The sequence below is a fragment of the Eurosta solidaginis genome, chromosome 1 (assembly GCF_040869045.1).
Source record: "Eurosta solidaginis isolate ZX-2024a chromosome 1, ASM4086904v1, whole genome shotgun sequence".
Classification (NCBI taxonomy): Eukaryota; Metazoa; Arthropoda; class Insecta; order Diptera; family Tephritidae; genus Eurosta; species Eurosta solidaginis.
This window is the reverse complement of record NC_090319.1, coordinates 340,692,781-340,712,564: the sequence shown is the minus strand read 5'-3', so window position 1 is coordinate 340,712,564 and position 19,784 is coordinate 340,692,781. Positions and strand designations below refer to the sequence as shown.

General features: G+C 35.9%; 1 protein-coding gene across 1 annotated transcript; it reads right to left on the bottom strand.

Annotated features, from left to right (window-relative positions):
* Positions 1-7,997: 7,997 nt before the first annotated feature.
* On the bottom strand, positions 7,998-10,232 carry Lsp2 (Larval serum protein 2). Its single transcript, XM_067773531.1, has one exon. The coding sequence runs from the start codon at positions 10,199-10,201 to the stop codon at positions 8,099-8,101; it is 2,103 nt and encodes a 700-aa protein (XP_067629632.1). The 5' UTR covers positions 10,202-10,232; the 3' UTR covers positions 7,998-8,098.
* Between the last annotated feature and the right edge of the window lie 9,552 nt (positions 10,233-19,784).

Here is a 19,784-nt window from a genome sequence, read left to right as displayed (position 1 = left end):
GTCCACCTATGGAACTAAGGATTACTCCCTTTTAAAATACTCATTAACACCTTTCGTTTGATACCCATATCGTACAAACGCATTCTAGAGTCACACCTGGTCCATCTTTATGGCGATATCTCGAAAAGGCGTCCACCTATAGAACTAAGGCCCACTCCCTCTTAAAATACTCATTAACTCCTTTCGTTTGATACCCATATTGCACAAACGAATTCTAGAGTCACCCCTGGTCCACCTTTATGGCGATATCTCGAAAAGGGGTACACCTATAGAACTAAGCCCCACGCCCTTTTAAAATAATCATTAACACCTTTCATTTGATACCCATATCATACAAACAAATTCTAAAGTCACCCCTGGTCCACCTTTATGGTAATATCTCGAGAAGGCGAACACATATAAAACGAAGGCCCACTCCCTTTTAAAAATACTCATTAACACCTTTCATTTGATACCCATATCGTACAAACAAAGTCTAGAGTCACCCCTGGTCCACCTTTATTTCGATACCTCGAAAATGCGTCCACCTATAGAATTAAGGCCCACTCCCTCTTAAAATACTCATTAACTCCTTTCGTTTGATACCCATATTGCACAAACGAATTCTAGAGTCACCCCTGGTCCACCTTTATGGCGATATCTCGAAAAGGCGAACACCTATAAAACGAAGGCCCACTCCCTTTTAAAATGCTCACTAACACCTTTCATTTGATACCCATATCGTACAAACGCATTCTAGAGTCAACCCTGATCCACCTTTATGGCTATATCCCTAAATGGCGTCCACCTATAGAACTATGGCCCACTCCCTCATAAAATACTCTTTAATGCCTTTCATTTGATACACATGTCATACAAACACATTCCAGGGTTTCCCTCGGTTCATTTTCCTACATGGTTATTTTCCCTTATGTTGTCACCATAGCTCTCAACTGAGTATGTAATGTTCGGTTACACCCGAACTTAACCTTCCTTACTTGTTTAAGGATAGAATAGAAGTCCGGGGATACCCATAGCATTTTCATGACGAATTATACATCTTTGTTATTTTTCGTACTTTTTTGAAAACAACAGCAAAATCTGTACTTTCTATTTTTTACAAACAAGTAACTATGGAACGGTTAATCCAAATCGGATGAATTTTAGTTTTCACCTACTTGTTTCAACGGAAAGCGTTGTATCAAATTTAAAGGCAATATCTTAATTGGATCAAATTTTGTGGCAAAGAAACAGGTTCAGTTGGTTTTAGTTTTTCTACGACAAATTTCTGGTATTACTATCAAAAGCTTTCAAATGGCCATATAGGTTTTAATTCTAGAAACTTAGGATAATCTATTGTTAAAAATTCGTTTCATTTGAATGAGCGGTTAAATAGTTATTTATTCTTAAAAAATAAAAGTCCGGATTTTACTATTATTTGTGGATTATTCAAAAAAATTCCAAAAATAATAAGGATGCATTGTCTAGAAAATTCTATGGTTAACCCCGGGATCCAATAAACCTTCAGTGAACTTTTTCGACACAAAAAAAGAAAATTTCTGGGACCAATTTTACCCTGTTATTTTACAATCTTCATAATTCGTAGATACGGCAACAGCTGGACTTTGTAGCAAATATTTCTCCATCCTTAAAGAAATATATTGTAACGAATTTGCTGCAAATCCTCTTATTTGCAATCCTCTGCTACGTTCGAATAACTAAACTGTTGAATAAATAACTCCAATATTGAAAAATGGAAAAATGGCCTTTATTAAAGTACTTCACAATAACACTTATACTTTGCTACTCGCTGACTTAATAACCAAACTGATTGATAACTCAAATGAAACTGAATTACTTCTTACTCGCCTGCCCCGCTTTTATAGTTTACGCTGCATACTTCTAGGCTCTTCGATTTCCAGAAGTTACTAGTTAGTTCGGCTACAAAATCGCCAGCCACAACTACGTGCACAAATTATTGCTCTCTCTTGTGACAACTCAGATAAGATATATGCATGTATTTGTGCATTGCCGCTCAGATGTTCGTATACGTACATATGTGTAGACGCAATTATTTATTCGTTTATGTAGATACATAATGATTGAATTATTGATGTGCATTCACGTCACTGGTTAGCATCGGCTTAGAGACGATAGCATCGCTCAGTGCTGCTAACATTCGTTACAATATATTAATCTAGCCCTGTACTTGATATCCAACATCATTCTCTAATTATTCCTAAACCTGATACTTCTCAAGTATCATATCAAACATCATTCTCCAATCACTACCAACTTTTGAGACATTTTGTTAAACTTATTCTTCTCCAGTTGATCTCCAACGTCATCGTGAAATTATTCTCGAACCTTTGAGAGACTTTGAGAAATATATAGTTCTCAAATGAATATCAAGCACATTTCTTCATTTGACATCCTACATTGTATATCGAGTTGAGGTGGAGTTGAAAGGTTGTACCACTAAAGCTTATAGCAGTTTAGTGTGAGAAATGAAAACCTGGTTGGTAGCAGTAATATAGCGTTGTAAATTAAAAATAAATTATATTTGTTTTTATTTTATTTTCGTGAATTGCTGTAGTATTGAAATCTTAAATTTGGTTATCTGACCAAACTTGAATACAAGTTGGAAACCAATTTTTTTTTTCGAACAGAAATTGTAAGCTCTTCATACAATTTTGCCAATGCAACGACTCAGTTGAATATCGAGAGGCTCGCGAGGTTTTCGAGTATTAAGAGGTTCGAGAATCTCGCGAGAAACCGATTTTTGGATTTCTCGAATTTCGCTTTTGTTCGTAAACAAATAGTAAGCCTGGAAAATTACCAACTGAGACCAACTGCCATAATCTATGGCTAGATCCTATTGAAAAAAAATAAAAAAAAAAATTTTAAAAAAATAATAATAGAAGTAATTAATAATATACATCTAAGCAAACAACAAAAACAAATAAATATACAAAAAAAAATTGTGCACTCACTGCAAAATCGAAATCAAAATGAGATAGAAAATATGTATTAGTCATGTGTAAAACAACACATAAATATATTTATATAAATATTTTATTTCATTTATTTGTAATATTTTCTATTTAGAAGCGAAATCAAAAATGCAAAACCAATGTCAATAAATGTATTTAAGTATTTAGTAAAATAAAAACCAAAATAACTTGACAAGAAAAAAGTAAATCAATTAATGGATATAAAAAAAAATATTTTATAATTAGTATGAAATTAGATACATATACGTACTATACCTATAAAAGCAAGTCAATAGAAAAGTTTATGTAATGCCGTAGGTATATGCGCTTAATTTTAGACTTAAATAGTAAATAAAAAATTAAGCTAAGGTCATTTAATATGAAAAAATGTACGTAATTACAGGAATATGAAATATAAAGCGCATAAGCAAAGAAATTAAAAAATACAAACAAAAACCAATAGATACTAGCTGTTAGTAATAAATTTTAAGCTAACAAATTTAAAATAAAAATGTGCTTAATGTATATATAAAATTTTTGAAAAAAAAAAATAAACAAAAAAATGTTAATAAAAACATCTACAATTGAAATCAAAAATCACATCAAGAATTAAAATGAACTCTTTAAATATGAGCGCTACAAGTCACGCCTCTCACAAGGTAGCAAATACAAACTCTGCAAGCGTTCAAGTCAACTTTCTATAAGCTGATGTTTAACCAGAAATTAACCTGCTACTCATATAAGTTTGAATATTATATTACTTAAAAAAAAACAGATGTTAATTAATAAACCAAATATTAGGCATTTAAGTAAATATCACAATTTAAATAATTAATAAAATAAATAAATAAACTAAGCAAATATTTGGTTGATATTAATTGGGCTGTAAAGTTTCAATGAAATAAAAGGATTACTTAAATAAAGGAAAATTGATAAATAAGATTAAAAACAAAATCTCTTTTTTTAATTATGGCTTCTTTTTCAAATGTAAGTAAGTTAAAAATGCTTATTCATATAGCACAACATATAAATCAGCTCTTGCAGCGCATTAAAAAAGGCGTAGGTGCCAAGAACTCGTGAAGTTCGATGTGTAAACATAAAAGATGACGTCTAGGAAACTTCTGTTTTTCAGTTAACTAGATCTCACCCGAGAGTTGAAATTAAAGCAGAACACAGGCAATTTTATCGGAAATAAATAATTTTGGGCCTTTTGAAAAAGCCTTGTCGGTTTCTTATCTGTAACAGCCGATACTGACAAGTTATTGTACTATTATCGGTTTATTATGAACAACGAAAAATTATCGTCGAGTTATCGGTTTGTTATGAGCTTGTTGTCAATTTGTTATCAGCATGTATTCGCTTTCTTAAGGGCTTCATATCGGCTTGTTATCGAAGGGATATAGGTATTGATAATTACTCGAAAGAAAATCGATTAATTTTTGATAAAAAAAATCGAGGGTAACAAATTTGTAACTTTCCGATAAAAAATTTATAAGTTTCGGAAAACAAATTGATATTTGTTTTTATAATATATCGATAAATTTAAGGTATTTAGTAGATAATTTTTAGATAACATATAAGAAATTGGTAACAGGTCGATAATAAATCGTTTAGAAGTTGATGATATATCTATCGTCGATTACAAATCTATCTATTTCATTTTATTTTATTTTATTTTTTTTTATTTTTTTTATTTAATTTAGTTTATATGAATTAAGCGGGGATTGCCGTCATTGCTTTTAAATGTACAAAAACATTTATTTGAAGCAATTTTTTTAATTTATAATTTATTCAATAATTGGGAAAAATTTAAACAACGTGACATCAGGACGGACAAGGCGACAGCTGTTTCGATTATACGTCTTCAAATCCTTAATTATTCCTTAATTAAATTCAATTTATTTCAATTTAATTTAATTTAATTTAATTTAATTTAATTTAGTTTAATTTAATTTAATTTAATATAATTTTTTTTATTTAATTTAATTTGATTTAATTTAATTTAATTTAATTTAATTTATTTGATAATTTGGGAAACATTTAAACAAAGTGACATCAGGACGGACAAGGCGACAGCTGTTTGGATTATACCTTGTAAATTTCTTCAAAGCCTTTTCTCCTGGGAGTGGGATTTGAGCGCGCACACCTACGACGGTTGAAGTGTTACAAACGCATTCAGCCACGTCATGCCTTAGTTGTTGTAAACTGCCTTCCTTGCATATTTTATTCCTTTGCACAGTACATACGTAGTATGTAATAATGTGTCAAAGATATGCTTGTTGTTGCGGCGGTTTCAAAGAAACTGGTTTTTGGTATTTGTTCTATTTATAGAACAACAAAGAATTAACCAGTGTTGTCTATTTGAATGAATAAAGCCGGTGTTGCCCTTATTGCTTTAAATGTATGAAAACATTTATTGAAGCAATTTTTATACCTTTTATGGACATGAAAAGGTATATTAACTTTGATCCGATGTTTGTAACATTGAGAAATATAGAAGATAGACTCACCATTAAGAATACCGAATTGATCAGGGCGACGAACTGAGTTGATATAGCCATGTCCGTCTGTCCGTCCGTCCGTCTGTCTGTTTGAACGCAAACTATTCCCTAAAATTTTGAGATATCTCAATGACATTTGGCACAAGGATGTATTTTTGTATTATATTAGACATTTTTGGATCCTTTAGGATCGGACCACTATAACATATATCTCCCATACAACCGATCGTTCAGATAAGACAATTTTGGTCATTCCTGCCTCAATTTAGAAAGTATAAACGTGAAACTCTGTGATATATATTCCTATATATCATAGAAGATATCCTGAAAAAATCACTTTGATCGGAGCTATATATAGTTGTAACGCATACAACCGATCGTTCAGATAGAAAGATTTTTGGCCATTTCTCCCTTAATTTAGAAAGTATTAACGTGAAACTCGCTGATATATATTCTAATATACCACATATTTTTTATTTCAGAAAAAATTACTTTGATCGGAGCTATATATATTATATATCCCATACAACCGAACGTTCAGATAGAAAGATTTTTGGCGATTTCTCCCTTAGTTTCCAATATAAAGACGTGAAACTTGGTGGTATATATTCAAATATATCGTAGAAGGTTTCATGAAAAAATCATTAGGATCGGAGCTATATATAATATATATCCCATACAACCGATCGTTCAGATAGAAAGATTTTTGGCAATTTCTCCCTTAATTTCCAATATAAAAACGTTAAACTTGGTGATATTTATTCTAATATATCATAGAAGATTTCATGAAAAAATCACTAGGATCGGAGCTATATATAATATATATCCGATATAACCGATCGTACAGATAGAAAGATTTTTGGCCATTTCTCCCTTAATTTAGAAAGTATTAACGTGAAACTCGCTGATATATATTCTAATATACCACATATTTTTTATTTCAGAAAAAATTACTTTGATCGGAGCTATATATATTATATATCCCATAGAACCGAACGTTCAGATAGAAAGATTTTTGGCGATTTCTCCCTTAGTTTCCAATATAAAGACGTGAAACTTGGTGGTATATATTCAAATATATCGTAGAAGGTTTCATAAAAAAATCATTAGGATCGGAGCTATATATAATATATATCCCATACAACCGATCATTCAGATAGAAAGATTTTTGGCAATTTCTCCCTTAATTTCCAATATAAAAACGTTAAACTTGGTGATATTTGGTGATATTTATTCTAATATATCATAGAAGATTTCCTGTAAAAATCGTTTCGATCGCAGCTATATATAATATATATCCCATACAACCGATCGTTCAGATAAGGGGGTTTTTGCCATTTTTTATTTTATATTTATCTTAAAAATAGTTTAGGTATGTACATCTGTTCACTATATGTTTCGTATCTTATACATCCGATTATTTGGAGATTACGAATGGGATAAGATTATTGTTCAGCCCCATTCATGAAAGATATGAAGTCATCGGCACAGCCGAAGGCATTCCCGTCCTTACTTGTTAATTTATAAATTATTTAATAATTTGGGAAAAATTAAACAATGTGACATCAGGTCGAAAAAGGCGACACCTGTTTCGTCTCCTTGTGGATCAACTCAACCGCGAGCCTAGGGTATTAAACGTTAAGAACAGGGTTCTCCGGAAAATCGCTGGCATAGTGCTGCAACGCCTTTTTATAGATGTTTCTGTATTTTTAAGTGCCAGATTTATTCACAGTGCTTATGGGGATTACTTAAGTTACTGGATGGCGGCGAATTTTTAATCACCACCCTAACGCACCCCTTATTTAATTCTACTGGGTTTACATGTACGTTCCTGAATTGCGTCGATTCCTGCAGGTCACACATATAATTTGCAGTCCAGCTTTTGAGGCTGGGAGATAGGGTGGACAATTTCAGGTCTGTATGTTGATGGCGTTTAACACGTTGTTGGCGGTATGTAATTTGGGGAAGTCATGCTGGGGCAAGCCCCAAGTTTGCGATGAAGTAAGGAAGCAGGACAACTACAGGTATCTTATATACTGGCAATAGAAGGGATATTGGTCGGTAGGAGTTTCCTGCGTTAAATGGTTCATCAACCTCACAATTTTCCATTTTTGGCGCATTTCTTCGCATCCGATCGCACTTTATTGGCAAAAGTTATAGATATTCTGTCATTGAGCTTAGTGGAATTTAAGAGCGACTCTAAGGTTGACCAAATTTTACCTACAAAAGCAGAGAGGATGCAGTTCTTTAGGTGTTCTTCCCAGTTTTCCCGCTTGTGTTTGTCTGCAAGCTGTCTGATGTGAAGGTGTCTCTAATTTGAGGGTCGCCACGGTTTTACTGTTATGTATAATCACTTATCTCAGCTCAAATCGCATTTGAACTATGCAAAGGGCGGCCGTTTTTAATTTCTTAGTGAAGGAGTTCTTCAAACCATTTCTGTTATAAAGAGTTTTTTAGAATTTGCTGGGATAAGACGTTTTGAAAACGGCAGCTGAAATACTGGCACACCCTATTCACAAATAGATTTAAGGTTATATTTAAATCGTTTATTTACCTAAATACAATTCGATACTTTGTGATTTAAAATTACTGAAAAATTTAAGTCTACTAAAAGAATCATTCACCTTAAACTACATTATGCGTATCCTCCTTATGGACGATCACCACAGGTTCAAAGTGGAAATTATCTACGTCAAAGTAGTAACCATGTTTAACGGGACGATTGAAGGGGAAGCCGAATGGCATTGAATCGACCCATCTAGCGCCAGAGCCAACACCACAGGAAACAACTGGATCGTAGCCCGTGTGCTGTCTAACTGCAGGCTCATGATATGGATAGACCATGAAGAAGAATTGGTATGGCATACCACCCTTCCTACCGATGGGCAACATCAAACGTTGTGGTGCACCACAATGAGCTTCATTTTGATTTAATTGGAATTTATAGTCCGAATTAATAGCATCCATAACTTTCTTATACAACTCAAAGTATGTGGTTCTATCGTCAACCCACCAGCTGAAATCGTCTGAATTGCGTGTAATTACATTCGAACCAGCTACCAAATTAACAGCGAAATGTTCCAATTCGAAGAAGTTCATGTAGTTTTGTTCAATATAATGATATTTGTCACTACCAACTTGATGGGGACCAACGAAAATCTTAACGACAGCCATTTGTGTCTTATCAGAGCTAACTTCCATTTGAATTTGGAATGGTTTGTGATTGAGGCGATTTTGACGTGCCTTTACAACAAAGCTGTGTCCAGCATGTTGGGAATTACGGCCAAAGTTAACCAAAGGATCATTGCTACCATCTACAGGCATTTCAACATTGACAGCATTACTAATATCAGACTCGAAGTAATCAAAATATGTTGTCAAATGATCAGGCATTTGCACATTTACAATCTTCACACCCTCAAATTGGTAATCGTGTACGGTGTACTCAGGAAAGGAGGCAGCCAAAAGCCAATAGTATTCGATGATATCCTTGCTGATTTGGAAGAAAAGTGGGTCGCGTAGCGAAGTTTCGAAATGCATATGAGTTGTTGGTAAAGTCTCATGATATTTTCCATAGGGCTTGCCTTCATTTACTATAAGTTTGTATTCATATGCGATGCTTTTGTAATGTTTCAAATTAACGCTATCAACATTACCGTGCAATATGTTACCCAACATATTTACTACCTTAACATCACTACTGTGCTGATCATCAATGAAGTCCATTATGCGACGACTAATCACATGCAAACGACGCATATGCTCCATATTTTCTACATGATAGAACTTGTAATCATTATCACGACCGGGAAAGCTCACACCAGAATAATAACGCAAGCCACTGTGGTAACCATGAGGAACCGTTCCATATATATCGAAGCTCTCAATTTCGCCCAAATCATGCGAAAGACGTTCCAAATAATAACGTGCCAGCAACTGCCAATATGTAAAGATCCACAATTCACCACGGCGATCATTATTCAATTCTACACCTTCAACACCTTTTGCCCAGAATGGATAATCCAAATTGTAGTAATAATAGAAAGCATTAAGACCAACATCTTCCAAAAAGTAGGCAAGATCATGATCATCATGCATGCTGCCATAGACATTGCTGTAATTCGATTTGATTGCAATATTGTAAATATTATCCAATTGCTTGACCTGATGGAAATTATGCATTCTATATTGTTCGGCCTTTTCCAGTGTTTCCACATCGAAGAAGTACCATGGCAAAACTTCGTAGATAGCAGGATAGACAATACCTTTCATATCGGGGCGATGTAAACCGACTACAGTTAATGCATAGACAAACAAGTGTTTGTTGGCATGTTGACGTGCCCAGAAGACGGCATGTGTTAAGGTGTCCCAATCTTTGGCCAAGTAGAAAAGTCGCGCCAAACCTACAGCATAATCCAAATGACGATCATACATCACACTGAATACTTCATCATCATGCATTGGTTTGTGCTGCCATAATTCGAAGAAGTTCTGCAATACTTCATGTTGATGATAGTCTGCAACATGTTCCCATGGTTTGTATTCGTAGTAGCTGGAATCGTATTTTGTTACCCAGACATCATCTTGATAAATGTGCTGCAGGATTTCCAAAATGAATTTCTGCTTTATGAGAAAATCCTTATCGGCGGTTTTCGATTCAATATGTTTCGACGAAACAGTGGCACAAAAAGCCAACGCTACAACAGCAGCCAACGTGAACAATTTCATATTGCGAAATCATACTTTTTGGCTATGCGAACTTCGCTTTTATACCCGCACAATGCAAACTTTCAAATTGCCAAATGACAGCCGTGGAGTAAGAGGATGGTTGCTTGCGCTTATCGCCAAAGTGTTTGCAATGCATATATTTAAGTCTGCAAGTTAAAAAAAACCTATTAAATTGTTTAGAGGCTTATCATCAGCTCATAAAAAATATATATTTCATTGAGTAGAAATGCTTGACCTAAGAGCCAGCAATGAGCACAGTGGGATAATCCTATACGAAAATAGCGAGTAATCCATAAAATTTTTTGTAACAAGAAAAGCAGATCAAATTGCACTGCCGAGTGAAAAAAAGGTTTAACCAAGCCAGCTGTCGTCTTGTCCGTACTAAAGTCGCACACATTAGCTTCGCTGAACTTTTTTGTAGTCCAACCCATCTGCGCTCTGTTGAGTTTAATTAATTGTATGAGTTTAGACTTTAGTTTCAAAGTTTTAAGCGGAAATTGTACCCGAGAAGAAAGCAGCTGAAATTTTAGAGGAAGCGTGCTTAAGCTGCATTCACTTCAATGTATACATATATTGATACACAAGCGGGCATCACGGCAATAATCTCACACAGTATTTCATCAAGAAGTGCCCTTGACTGAAAAGAAGCATTGGAGGGACTTCGTTCAGATCCGACCATACATCTATACTGGAAAAGGTAACGAAAAGGTGGATGAGTTAACAAAGGAGGGTGCAGTACTAGATAAATAAAAGTTAGACGTCTTATATGATCCATCAAGCAGAAAAGGCGTGGACAGAAGCATGGACAGAAAGTTTCTACGACCACGTGCAAATCCTATGACGTTCGACTTGAGAAGACTTAAGTCTCACGATGGGCATACTAACTGCACATTGCCTTCTGGCGTCACATGCTTATAAGTTAGACGTCTTCAGTAAAAGCAGATTTAGGAAATGCAAGCCGCAGGAAGAATCGGTTGAGCCCGTTCTGTGCTTGAGAGGCTTCACCTACAAGGCGTGGTAGAATTGCAAGATCGCGAGGCAGCCATAAAGCTAGATTCTAAAAAACTTGTAGTATTTGCCAAGAGGATTAAGTTATTGTCTAACATAAGTCCCGGTACCTAATTGGTGTTTATCCGTTTGGTCGTCAAACATATTTTGGTAACGCTATGAACACATTCAGTCTATGTGACGTCTTTACTGACCGGACAGTGCAACCTCACCATGCCCATCGTAACCCTTAAGCTTTTTATATGATCTTAGAAATTTGCAGCCCGCACTTTTGCCCACACCTTTCCTGTTTTATGGATAATATGCAATTCCTGTCTCCTTTAATTTCTCCCAAAGGGATTACGACGTCTACCATGGATTCATTGAGTGCTGCACCCACCTTTACCAACTTATCGGCCTTTCCCTACTTTTTATTTCTTTATGAACAGGAGCGGACTTTTGCAAATTTTTTATTTCGTATGAGAACCAGCCCAGTCCACTGTTCTTTCTCACACAAATAAGTATTGTTTATGTTATTTGTTTCATGTAAAACCCACATGTTTTTCTCTACAATCTATAAATTCTGCACAATGTTGTTTGATTTTAGTTAAAAACGCTGCATCCGCTTGAATTTGAGAAAAATTTCTTTAAAATTCCACATTGCATGATTTAAATTCGATGATAGAGATTTCAGCATAAGGCAGAGTTCAGATTATTTGCAAAATTCAGGAGTGAGGGAGTGCTGAGTATAAACGAAAATAAAAATTTAAATAACCGCTGCATTTTTTCTGTATATATTATGCACATTAGGTCGTATTTTTTTTTTTTTTTTCGGGAGGGCTGGAAAATGCCTAATGCACCATAATTCCTGTCGTCGTAGGAACCGTGTGTCCGAAGGCTAAAAACCAGCCCTACTTTTGGAACGGTCGCCACCCCGGTACAACTTTCGCATTACTTCATGGTGGTGTTACATATTTCTCATTTTTTAAGAGCCTACTGTTGTACCTGCGTTCAAGTTCCCACTATTTGCTCTGAGTGTCGACTTAATCGCCACTGCTTCGCCTGCGCATTTCTCTGCGCTCCCTCTCAACATCCATCAGGCGTGTCATGCCTTTAAATGCCCTTTATCATTAAATTTTCAAGGAAATCAACAAATTCCATGTATTCGATTTGTTTGTGCGGCCTGTAAACGCAGCCAATGAGTAGCCTGTCAAACCTGGTAAATATCTCTAGAAAAATGTACTTAATCGAACTTGATGGCAATGACACACAGTTGAGCTTGCATGACAGCCCACTCCTAACATAAATTGCCACACCCCCACCATACCCCATTCTATCCAAACGAAAAAGTTTATACCCGCTTGCGTTGAATAATTCATCGTTGCTTTCAGCATAGAACCAAGTCTCCGATACACATATTATGTCTACGTTAGAGTCTTCGAAAAGATATCTGAATTCGTCGATTTTATTACGGAGGCTTTGCGCATTAATATGGCAGACTTTAAGCCCTTGTCTTTGTTTGCTTAAAATACGAATCATGTTATATGAGTTATCTTTGGAACAAGAAGCATTCTTACGATTTAAACGATTTAAATGCATTATTAAAAAACTTCAAAAATATCAAAAAGACCCTTACAAAACACTTCATGGAAACTAACTTGAGTTTGAAATATATATCCACCGAATATGGACATGCTAATAGTGTCGAATGTGTGATAGAATTTATAATGTAGAAAGGAAAATAAGAGGATGAGAGAAAAAGAAGCTTTACAGATTTGCTTACAGTGTAAGTTTTCATACATTATGAAATGAAGTTTAAATAAATATGATCAATTTAAATTTAAATGTGTAAATTTGTACGTAACAAAATTCATATGCTCAGAATAGTAAATGTATATGTGTAAATATGTAAATATGTATGTAACGAAGATTCATATGCTGAGGAAAGTCGCTACTTGTTCTACACCTGTTCACTGTTGTTAACTGCTGCTATTTTTTGAATATCACTTATACTGGATACCTTTATTGCTTTGCTATTGGGGTTTACTCGAACATATATCTGGCTTGGCACTCGAACATATATCTGGCTTCCTTCCTGTTGCAAATTTGTGATACAAAATTTCTCGTGGTAAGTTCCTCTCCAAAACTCTATGCAAGGTGAGTATTTCCTCGTGTAAATGGAGGCAGTGGAACATGACGTGTTTTGCGTTTTCTAATTCCTTGGTATACCTTGGGCAAAGAGCATCTTCCTCTATCCTACGCTTCCATACATACTCTTTGAAAGCGCCATGTCCTCTCAGTATTCCAAACTAACGTGAAGGTCCAACGCACTTTACTCGAGGCCTCCCCCGTTCTTTCCAATTAGATGTTGTGTGTGTCCTTGCTCTTTTCTTGGCGTCTTCAGATGGTCGCCCAATATTAGTGTTATACCGTTCCACCATTTCGATTGCCAGTAAGTCCACTGGGAATTTCGGGGTTAGGACCAGGATCGCGTCATCGGACACCGTCCGATAAGCACTTGCTATTCTTATAGCTGCATTTTGGTATTCTGATAATATATCTTTTTGGTAGTTCCGTTTAAATCCACACCACACTGGTGCTGCGTATAGTATTATCGAGCTGGTTACTGTGGACAATAGCTGACGAGTAGCTTCGCTCGGACCACCAATGTCAGGCTTTATTCGCATAAGGTCATATCAGATTAAAGTCAAGATATATACAAGAGATAACTAAAACGAAAATCACTGGTTTTGCTGTCATTACAGTGTATTCAAAAAATTATTTTTACATTTTTTAAAATTCTTCTACAGTGTTCAATCTCGTGGGGAACATCGTCAACAACTTTCACCTATATGACATGATACGCTCTAATGTACACTTACATATTTATGCACGATAGTACGCACACCGGATGTATTAGCTTTTATAAAAATTAGGTGTGTATATGTGTGCTTCCAGTGGTACGGACGATTCATCGTGGTACACTTCTTTCGGTATAGTTGGATCAGAAACTTTTCTTTTTTCCTAGAGAGGGTTGGGTTGTAAAATGCTTAATGCAACATAATTTCTTACGTCGCAACAACCGTGTGTCGGTAGATTAAAAAATACCCCATTTAAGGACCGTCGCCCACTCACGGGACCGCATTCACATAACTTCAGGATGGAATTCCATATTTCTCGTTTTTTAGGAGTCTGTTGCTCCTGCGTCCAGGTGCCGATTTTCTGCTCTGAGTGTGGTTTATGCGAAGACCGCTAAGCATATGTCGGTTATGGTTCCACCACGGGCATTTGAAGAATGTTCGTTCAGCATCGTCTTCGTCTGCGTAAAGGTAAATTTGCTATTTTATCCTCAGCAAATATATTTAAAATACGCGTGCCTGGAGACAATTTGCTTTACAAAGTAATTTACCTCGCCAAAGCTTCAGGTGCTCCAAGCTTCAACATCTGTTATTGGTATCGCTGCTCATCTGCCTCATTCATTTTGCCACCGTTATTACCACAGCCTAAACGTTTCGTACCTGGCCCCCTTACTAACGACTTTTATGCGCTCTTGGTCTGTCTGTCTTTTTTATATTCGAATTCTTTATACTAAATATTGCATTCTATTACAAATCCAAGACGTGGTCAAAGTTTCAAGTCTCTAGCTGCGCTTTTCTTTGCCGCCAACCAACTTTATATAAATTACGTATAAAATCAGTTGCAAATGAAAATGTTCCTCGATGTAATACACAAACTTTCTCAAATCAATCTTAATACATGTAACGTTGACGAGCTGACTACGTTTTCACAGTAGCAGAGCCGGCGGAATTCGGTTTGCCTTTTTTGGGTTTAACTGCATGACTTTTAATAGATTGTTATCCATTACTCCCCTGTCCTTCCCTCACATTCTTTAAGCTAGCCCAACTTCTCCTGCCCAGCCAAAAAACGAGACCGTACCGAATAACACAATAACGATAATTTCATATTGGTTAGGTTAAGGACGGAGATCTTAAGGCCACAATAGAGGTGTATGGTTGGCGCAAGGGTGCTCAAATGGCGGAAGAGGCGATGCATGTGAAGTTCCGAAGTACTGGAAGGAGTAGGGTATGCGGTATACTGTTCTGATCCAGAATTAAACAGATCCTGCAGGCTGCCAGATTACTGTAGCGTTTTCAAAGCGGAAATATTAGTCGTAACCAAAGCAGTAGAAACACTGGAAGAGAATAGCTTAAGCTGCAACCGTGTTAACTTTTATATTGACAGTCAAGCAGCAACTAATGCAATAATCTCGCATAGCACAGTATCTAAATGCGTTTTAAAGTGTAAGCAGTCTCTGGAGAGAATTGGGGCAGGGAAAAGCATACATCTATATTGGGTCCCAGGGCATATGGGAATAGATGGAAATGAAAAAGCAGATGAACTAGCTAAAAAGGGCACATCCCTTGAAGCTTGCTCCATAGACGTCCCAATAAGACTTGCGAGATTAAGAGAAGGCGGTAGGTGCACATGATCGACCAAGCGGGAAAGGCGTGGGTTCAAGCGCTGGGCTGTAAAGTGTCAAAGATTATGTGTAGGTCTTACAACCTTAGACTAACAAAGTTGCTTCTATCTTTAAAAAGATAGGACTGTAAACTCATGACGGGTATTCTGGCTGGACATTGCCTTCTGGTTTCACGTGCCTTTAAATTAGGCTTTGTCAGTGACAGTAGATGTAGGAAGTGCGGGTTGGAGGGGGAAATGATCGAGCATGTTTTGTGCTCGTGCCTTGCGCTTCACAGGCTAAGACTCCAGCTATTAGGAGTGATGCAGCTGTTAGATCAAGAAGCAGCAAGTGGCTTAAGTCCTATAAAGCTTCCAGTATTTTCCAAGAGGACGGAGTTATTTAATAACATAGGTACTTGTTTTTGATAAGGGTTTTCAGTTTGGTCGTTAAAACAAACTTCTGGTAACACTACGTACTCACTCAGTCTATGTGAAGTGCTTATGGACCGGCCAGTTCAACCCAACCTAGGTTAAGTTATTACAGTTGTTTTTTAGAACATATCGAGGGTTGGGCTAGCTTAAGTTTAGGCTAGCCCAAACACTTAGCCCATTCAAAAAATGAAAACGCATTTGATTACACAATATTTAATGCTTATTTAAAACTGGTTAGTTAAATTTTTTACACTGGTTTTTTAAATATCTCGAGGGTTCAGCTAGCTTAAGCTTAAGTCTAAGCCAGCCGAACTACTAAGTTCAATCGAAACAAAAACGTATTAAACTAGACAATATGTAATGTTAAATTAATACCGTTTATTTTTTACACTTTTTTTAAACATCGTGGGTTTAGCTAGCTTAAATTTAAATTTTGATTGAGCTGGAAAGGTTGAGCTAGCTTAAGATACCGCTTTCCCTCTCCGCTCTCTCTATCTAGGCCTTCCTGCCCCCACCGTTTCCCTGCACCTCCCCTTTTCTTCACTTTTCCCTTGTCGGTAGCTTCACTTCCTACCGGAAAGTGTATATTTTTCGTCAGTAAGAACATGTGTTCAAATACTTTGTCAAATACTGTGCTTCAGAATCTTATCACAGTTGTGATGTCGGTGAAACAAAATCGGAATTTAATTTATAAAAAATTCTTTCATACTTATGCGTTTGCATTGCTATCACTAAAATTTCACTGGAATTAAAAAAGAACAAAACAATAATTGCCTCGGAATTAATAATAAATAAACCAAAAAAATGTGTTAGAAATACTAATACTCAAGGCACAAGGAAGTCTGTGTTGCCGAGCTTAATTATAAGCAAGGCGAATTCAGTACCTGCTGGTGTTAAGCTGCAGACATTGGTGCTTTATCGATAACTATATCGGTAACCTTATAACAGCTGATTCGACCAACCTTGTGGAAATCAATGTAATCGATTATTGGTGCCGATCAGGTCGTAACCGTATCGTAGCCAACCAATTGGTTTTTGGTTTACCATCGTAACGATAAACAGCTGATTACGTTAGGGATACGACTACAGCGATACGACATAAGGCACCAATAACTCCCGCTTTATCCCATCAGCTGATGGTTTCTTCTTGATATTCTCCATACAAGGGATGAAACATGAGTGCTATTGTTGACTAATACTGAAATAGTCAAAAATACTATTTTGTGATTGTAATTTCTCAGTGTGTAAAATAAAAAGAAGCGAAGCGAAAAAGGAGTTTTTTTTTCAAAATATTTATTTGCACAATGGTATGGTATCACAATAATGTTAGATTTTTCAAGATCGTCTCAATTTGTACAACCGTGCAGTGTCAAAAACAATCAACAACTAAAAAACAAGCCACTTGGCGAGACAACGAAAGACTGTTTTTTTTTCAGCTTACATCTTCATGCATACATGCACACGTACATATGTGGCCATCGAATAATAAGTAATTGGAGAGTTGTCTTTTCTACTTTTGTTGTTTCGCAAAAATTAAGTATACATATTTATGTATATGGTTGCCATTAGAAGAGAAAAAATACACTGCGACAAATAATATACTTTACATAATTGTATTTTGTAATAGTTTTTGCCTATCATTTATTGTCTTATCTCGAACCACCTTAGTTGGTTATATTGAAAAATTTATTAAAACAAAAGCTTTTAGTTGATTAATTATTTTTATATAATCAAGACCGAAATCAATTAAGTGATCATTTGACGGTTTAATTCGATCTTCTATTTTTCACGAGTGTTAGATAGAGAGGCAAGTTGAAACAAATACCTTTACTTAAAAACTCAGGCCACTAAAGGCCGTGACACAATGATATTTTTCATACAGATGCGTTTAACACAAGCTTATGTATTCCAATAACATCGCCACAAACAACCAAGATGTTGCGTTTGTAAATATGAAGGAACTTCAGACTTGGCAATTGAAGATTATTACGCCTTACCCACTCACATACAAAATTTCGCGAAGCACTGTTGTACCAATTCTCCCTATACCACAAAAATACTTGCTTTGTGTCGTAATTGATTGCTATATTACAGTTTTTAATTGCGAAAAATGTTAAAAAATGTACCAACCAGTGGGAAAAATAATTTCGCTTGCAAAGTGTGCCAACACCCTTAGCCAAAGCAAATGTCAAATTCTTCTTCTTATGATTTGCTTGGAACAAAATTGGTGAGATGGTTACTTTTCAATATCAGATGGCGCCAGTGTCGCTCATTCTACCGTTCTCCATAAAAATACATGCAATCTACTCGTAATGCATAAGCTTGTGTTAAACCCATCTATATGAAAAATTGCTTATGTGTCGGAGCTGTAAAAGTGCGTGCACACTAAAGGCCGCGGCAAAATGGAATTTTTCATATAGATGTTAAACACATCACATTCACTAACATCGCCACAATTAACCAAAATGTTGCGTTTATAAATATAAAGGAACTTCAGGCTTGGCAATTGAAGTTTGTTTCGCCTGGCCCATTTACGTACAAAATTTCGCGAATCAGTGTTTCAAACATTCTCCCTGTACAACAAAAATACTTGCTAACATATTTTGTTATATTGCAGTTTTTAATTGTAAAAAATTTACCAACGAGTGGGAAAAATAATTTCACTTGCAAAGTGTGCCGCTACCCTTAGCCAAAGCAATTGTCGAATTCTTCTTCTTATGCTTTGCTTGCAACAAAATTTGGGAGTTGGCTACTTTCACATATGAGATTGCGCCAGTGTTGCTCGATCTGTCGTTCTCCATAAAAAAACGGGCAAACAACACATCATGCATAAGCTTGTGTTAAACTCATCTATATGGAAAACTGATTATGTAACGGAGCTATAAGTGATGCGACGTGTAAAGGAGTGGCGTTACACTTTGGCCCAGTTTTTCAGTACAAGTTCAACTCAGTTTGTCAGTTAAACTGCGCCTAAAGTTATTCTGCAGTTTTTCAGTATACTTTAACCGAAGTTTAAGCTAAGCTTAAGCTGCCGTTCTGCCAGGGTTAAACTCTAGTTAACCTTTCAGTTATTTGAGTTCGTACAAAATGGCGTCGAATATACCCAACAAGCATTTGGGCTTGAGTACCATTAGAGCTCATGTTGATAACTAGGCATACTTCTAAAATCTCAAAAGTTGTTTCGAAACAGTGGCTCAACTCGAGAATCATAGCGTACTCAGCAAAAGAGGGAGATTTTTAGAAAGCAAAATATGCTTAAGTTTAATTAACAACTTGTGGTTCTCTAACTGGACTCAAATGTAAGATTCAATGATGTTGATGTAGGATCTTCGGTGTGGTAGGCGGAGCACGCTACCATCACACCACGGCGGCCGCCTATATAATTTATTCTTGATTGATTACGCTTCATTACTGCTATCAACCAGGTGTTTATTTCTTACAATAAACAGCTGTTGGTTTTGGTGGTACCACCTTGGAGATTTTTTTCAACTCCACCTCAACTCGATATATAATGTATGATTTCAACTGGAGAAATGGGTTGAATATTCATTTGAGAACTGTACATTTTTCAAAATCTCTCGAAATTAGGATAGTAATTGGAAAATATTAATGACGTTTGAGATCAACTGGAAAACTTTTAATTTTACAAAATTTCTAAAAGGTTGCATAGTGACTGTAGAATGAAGTTGGATATCAATTCGAG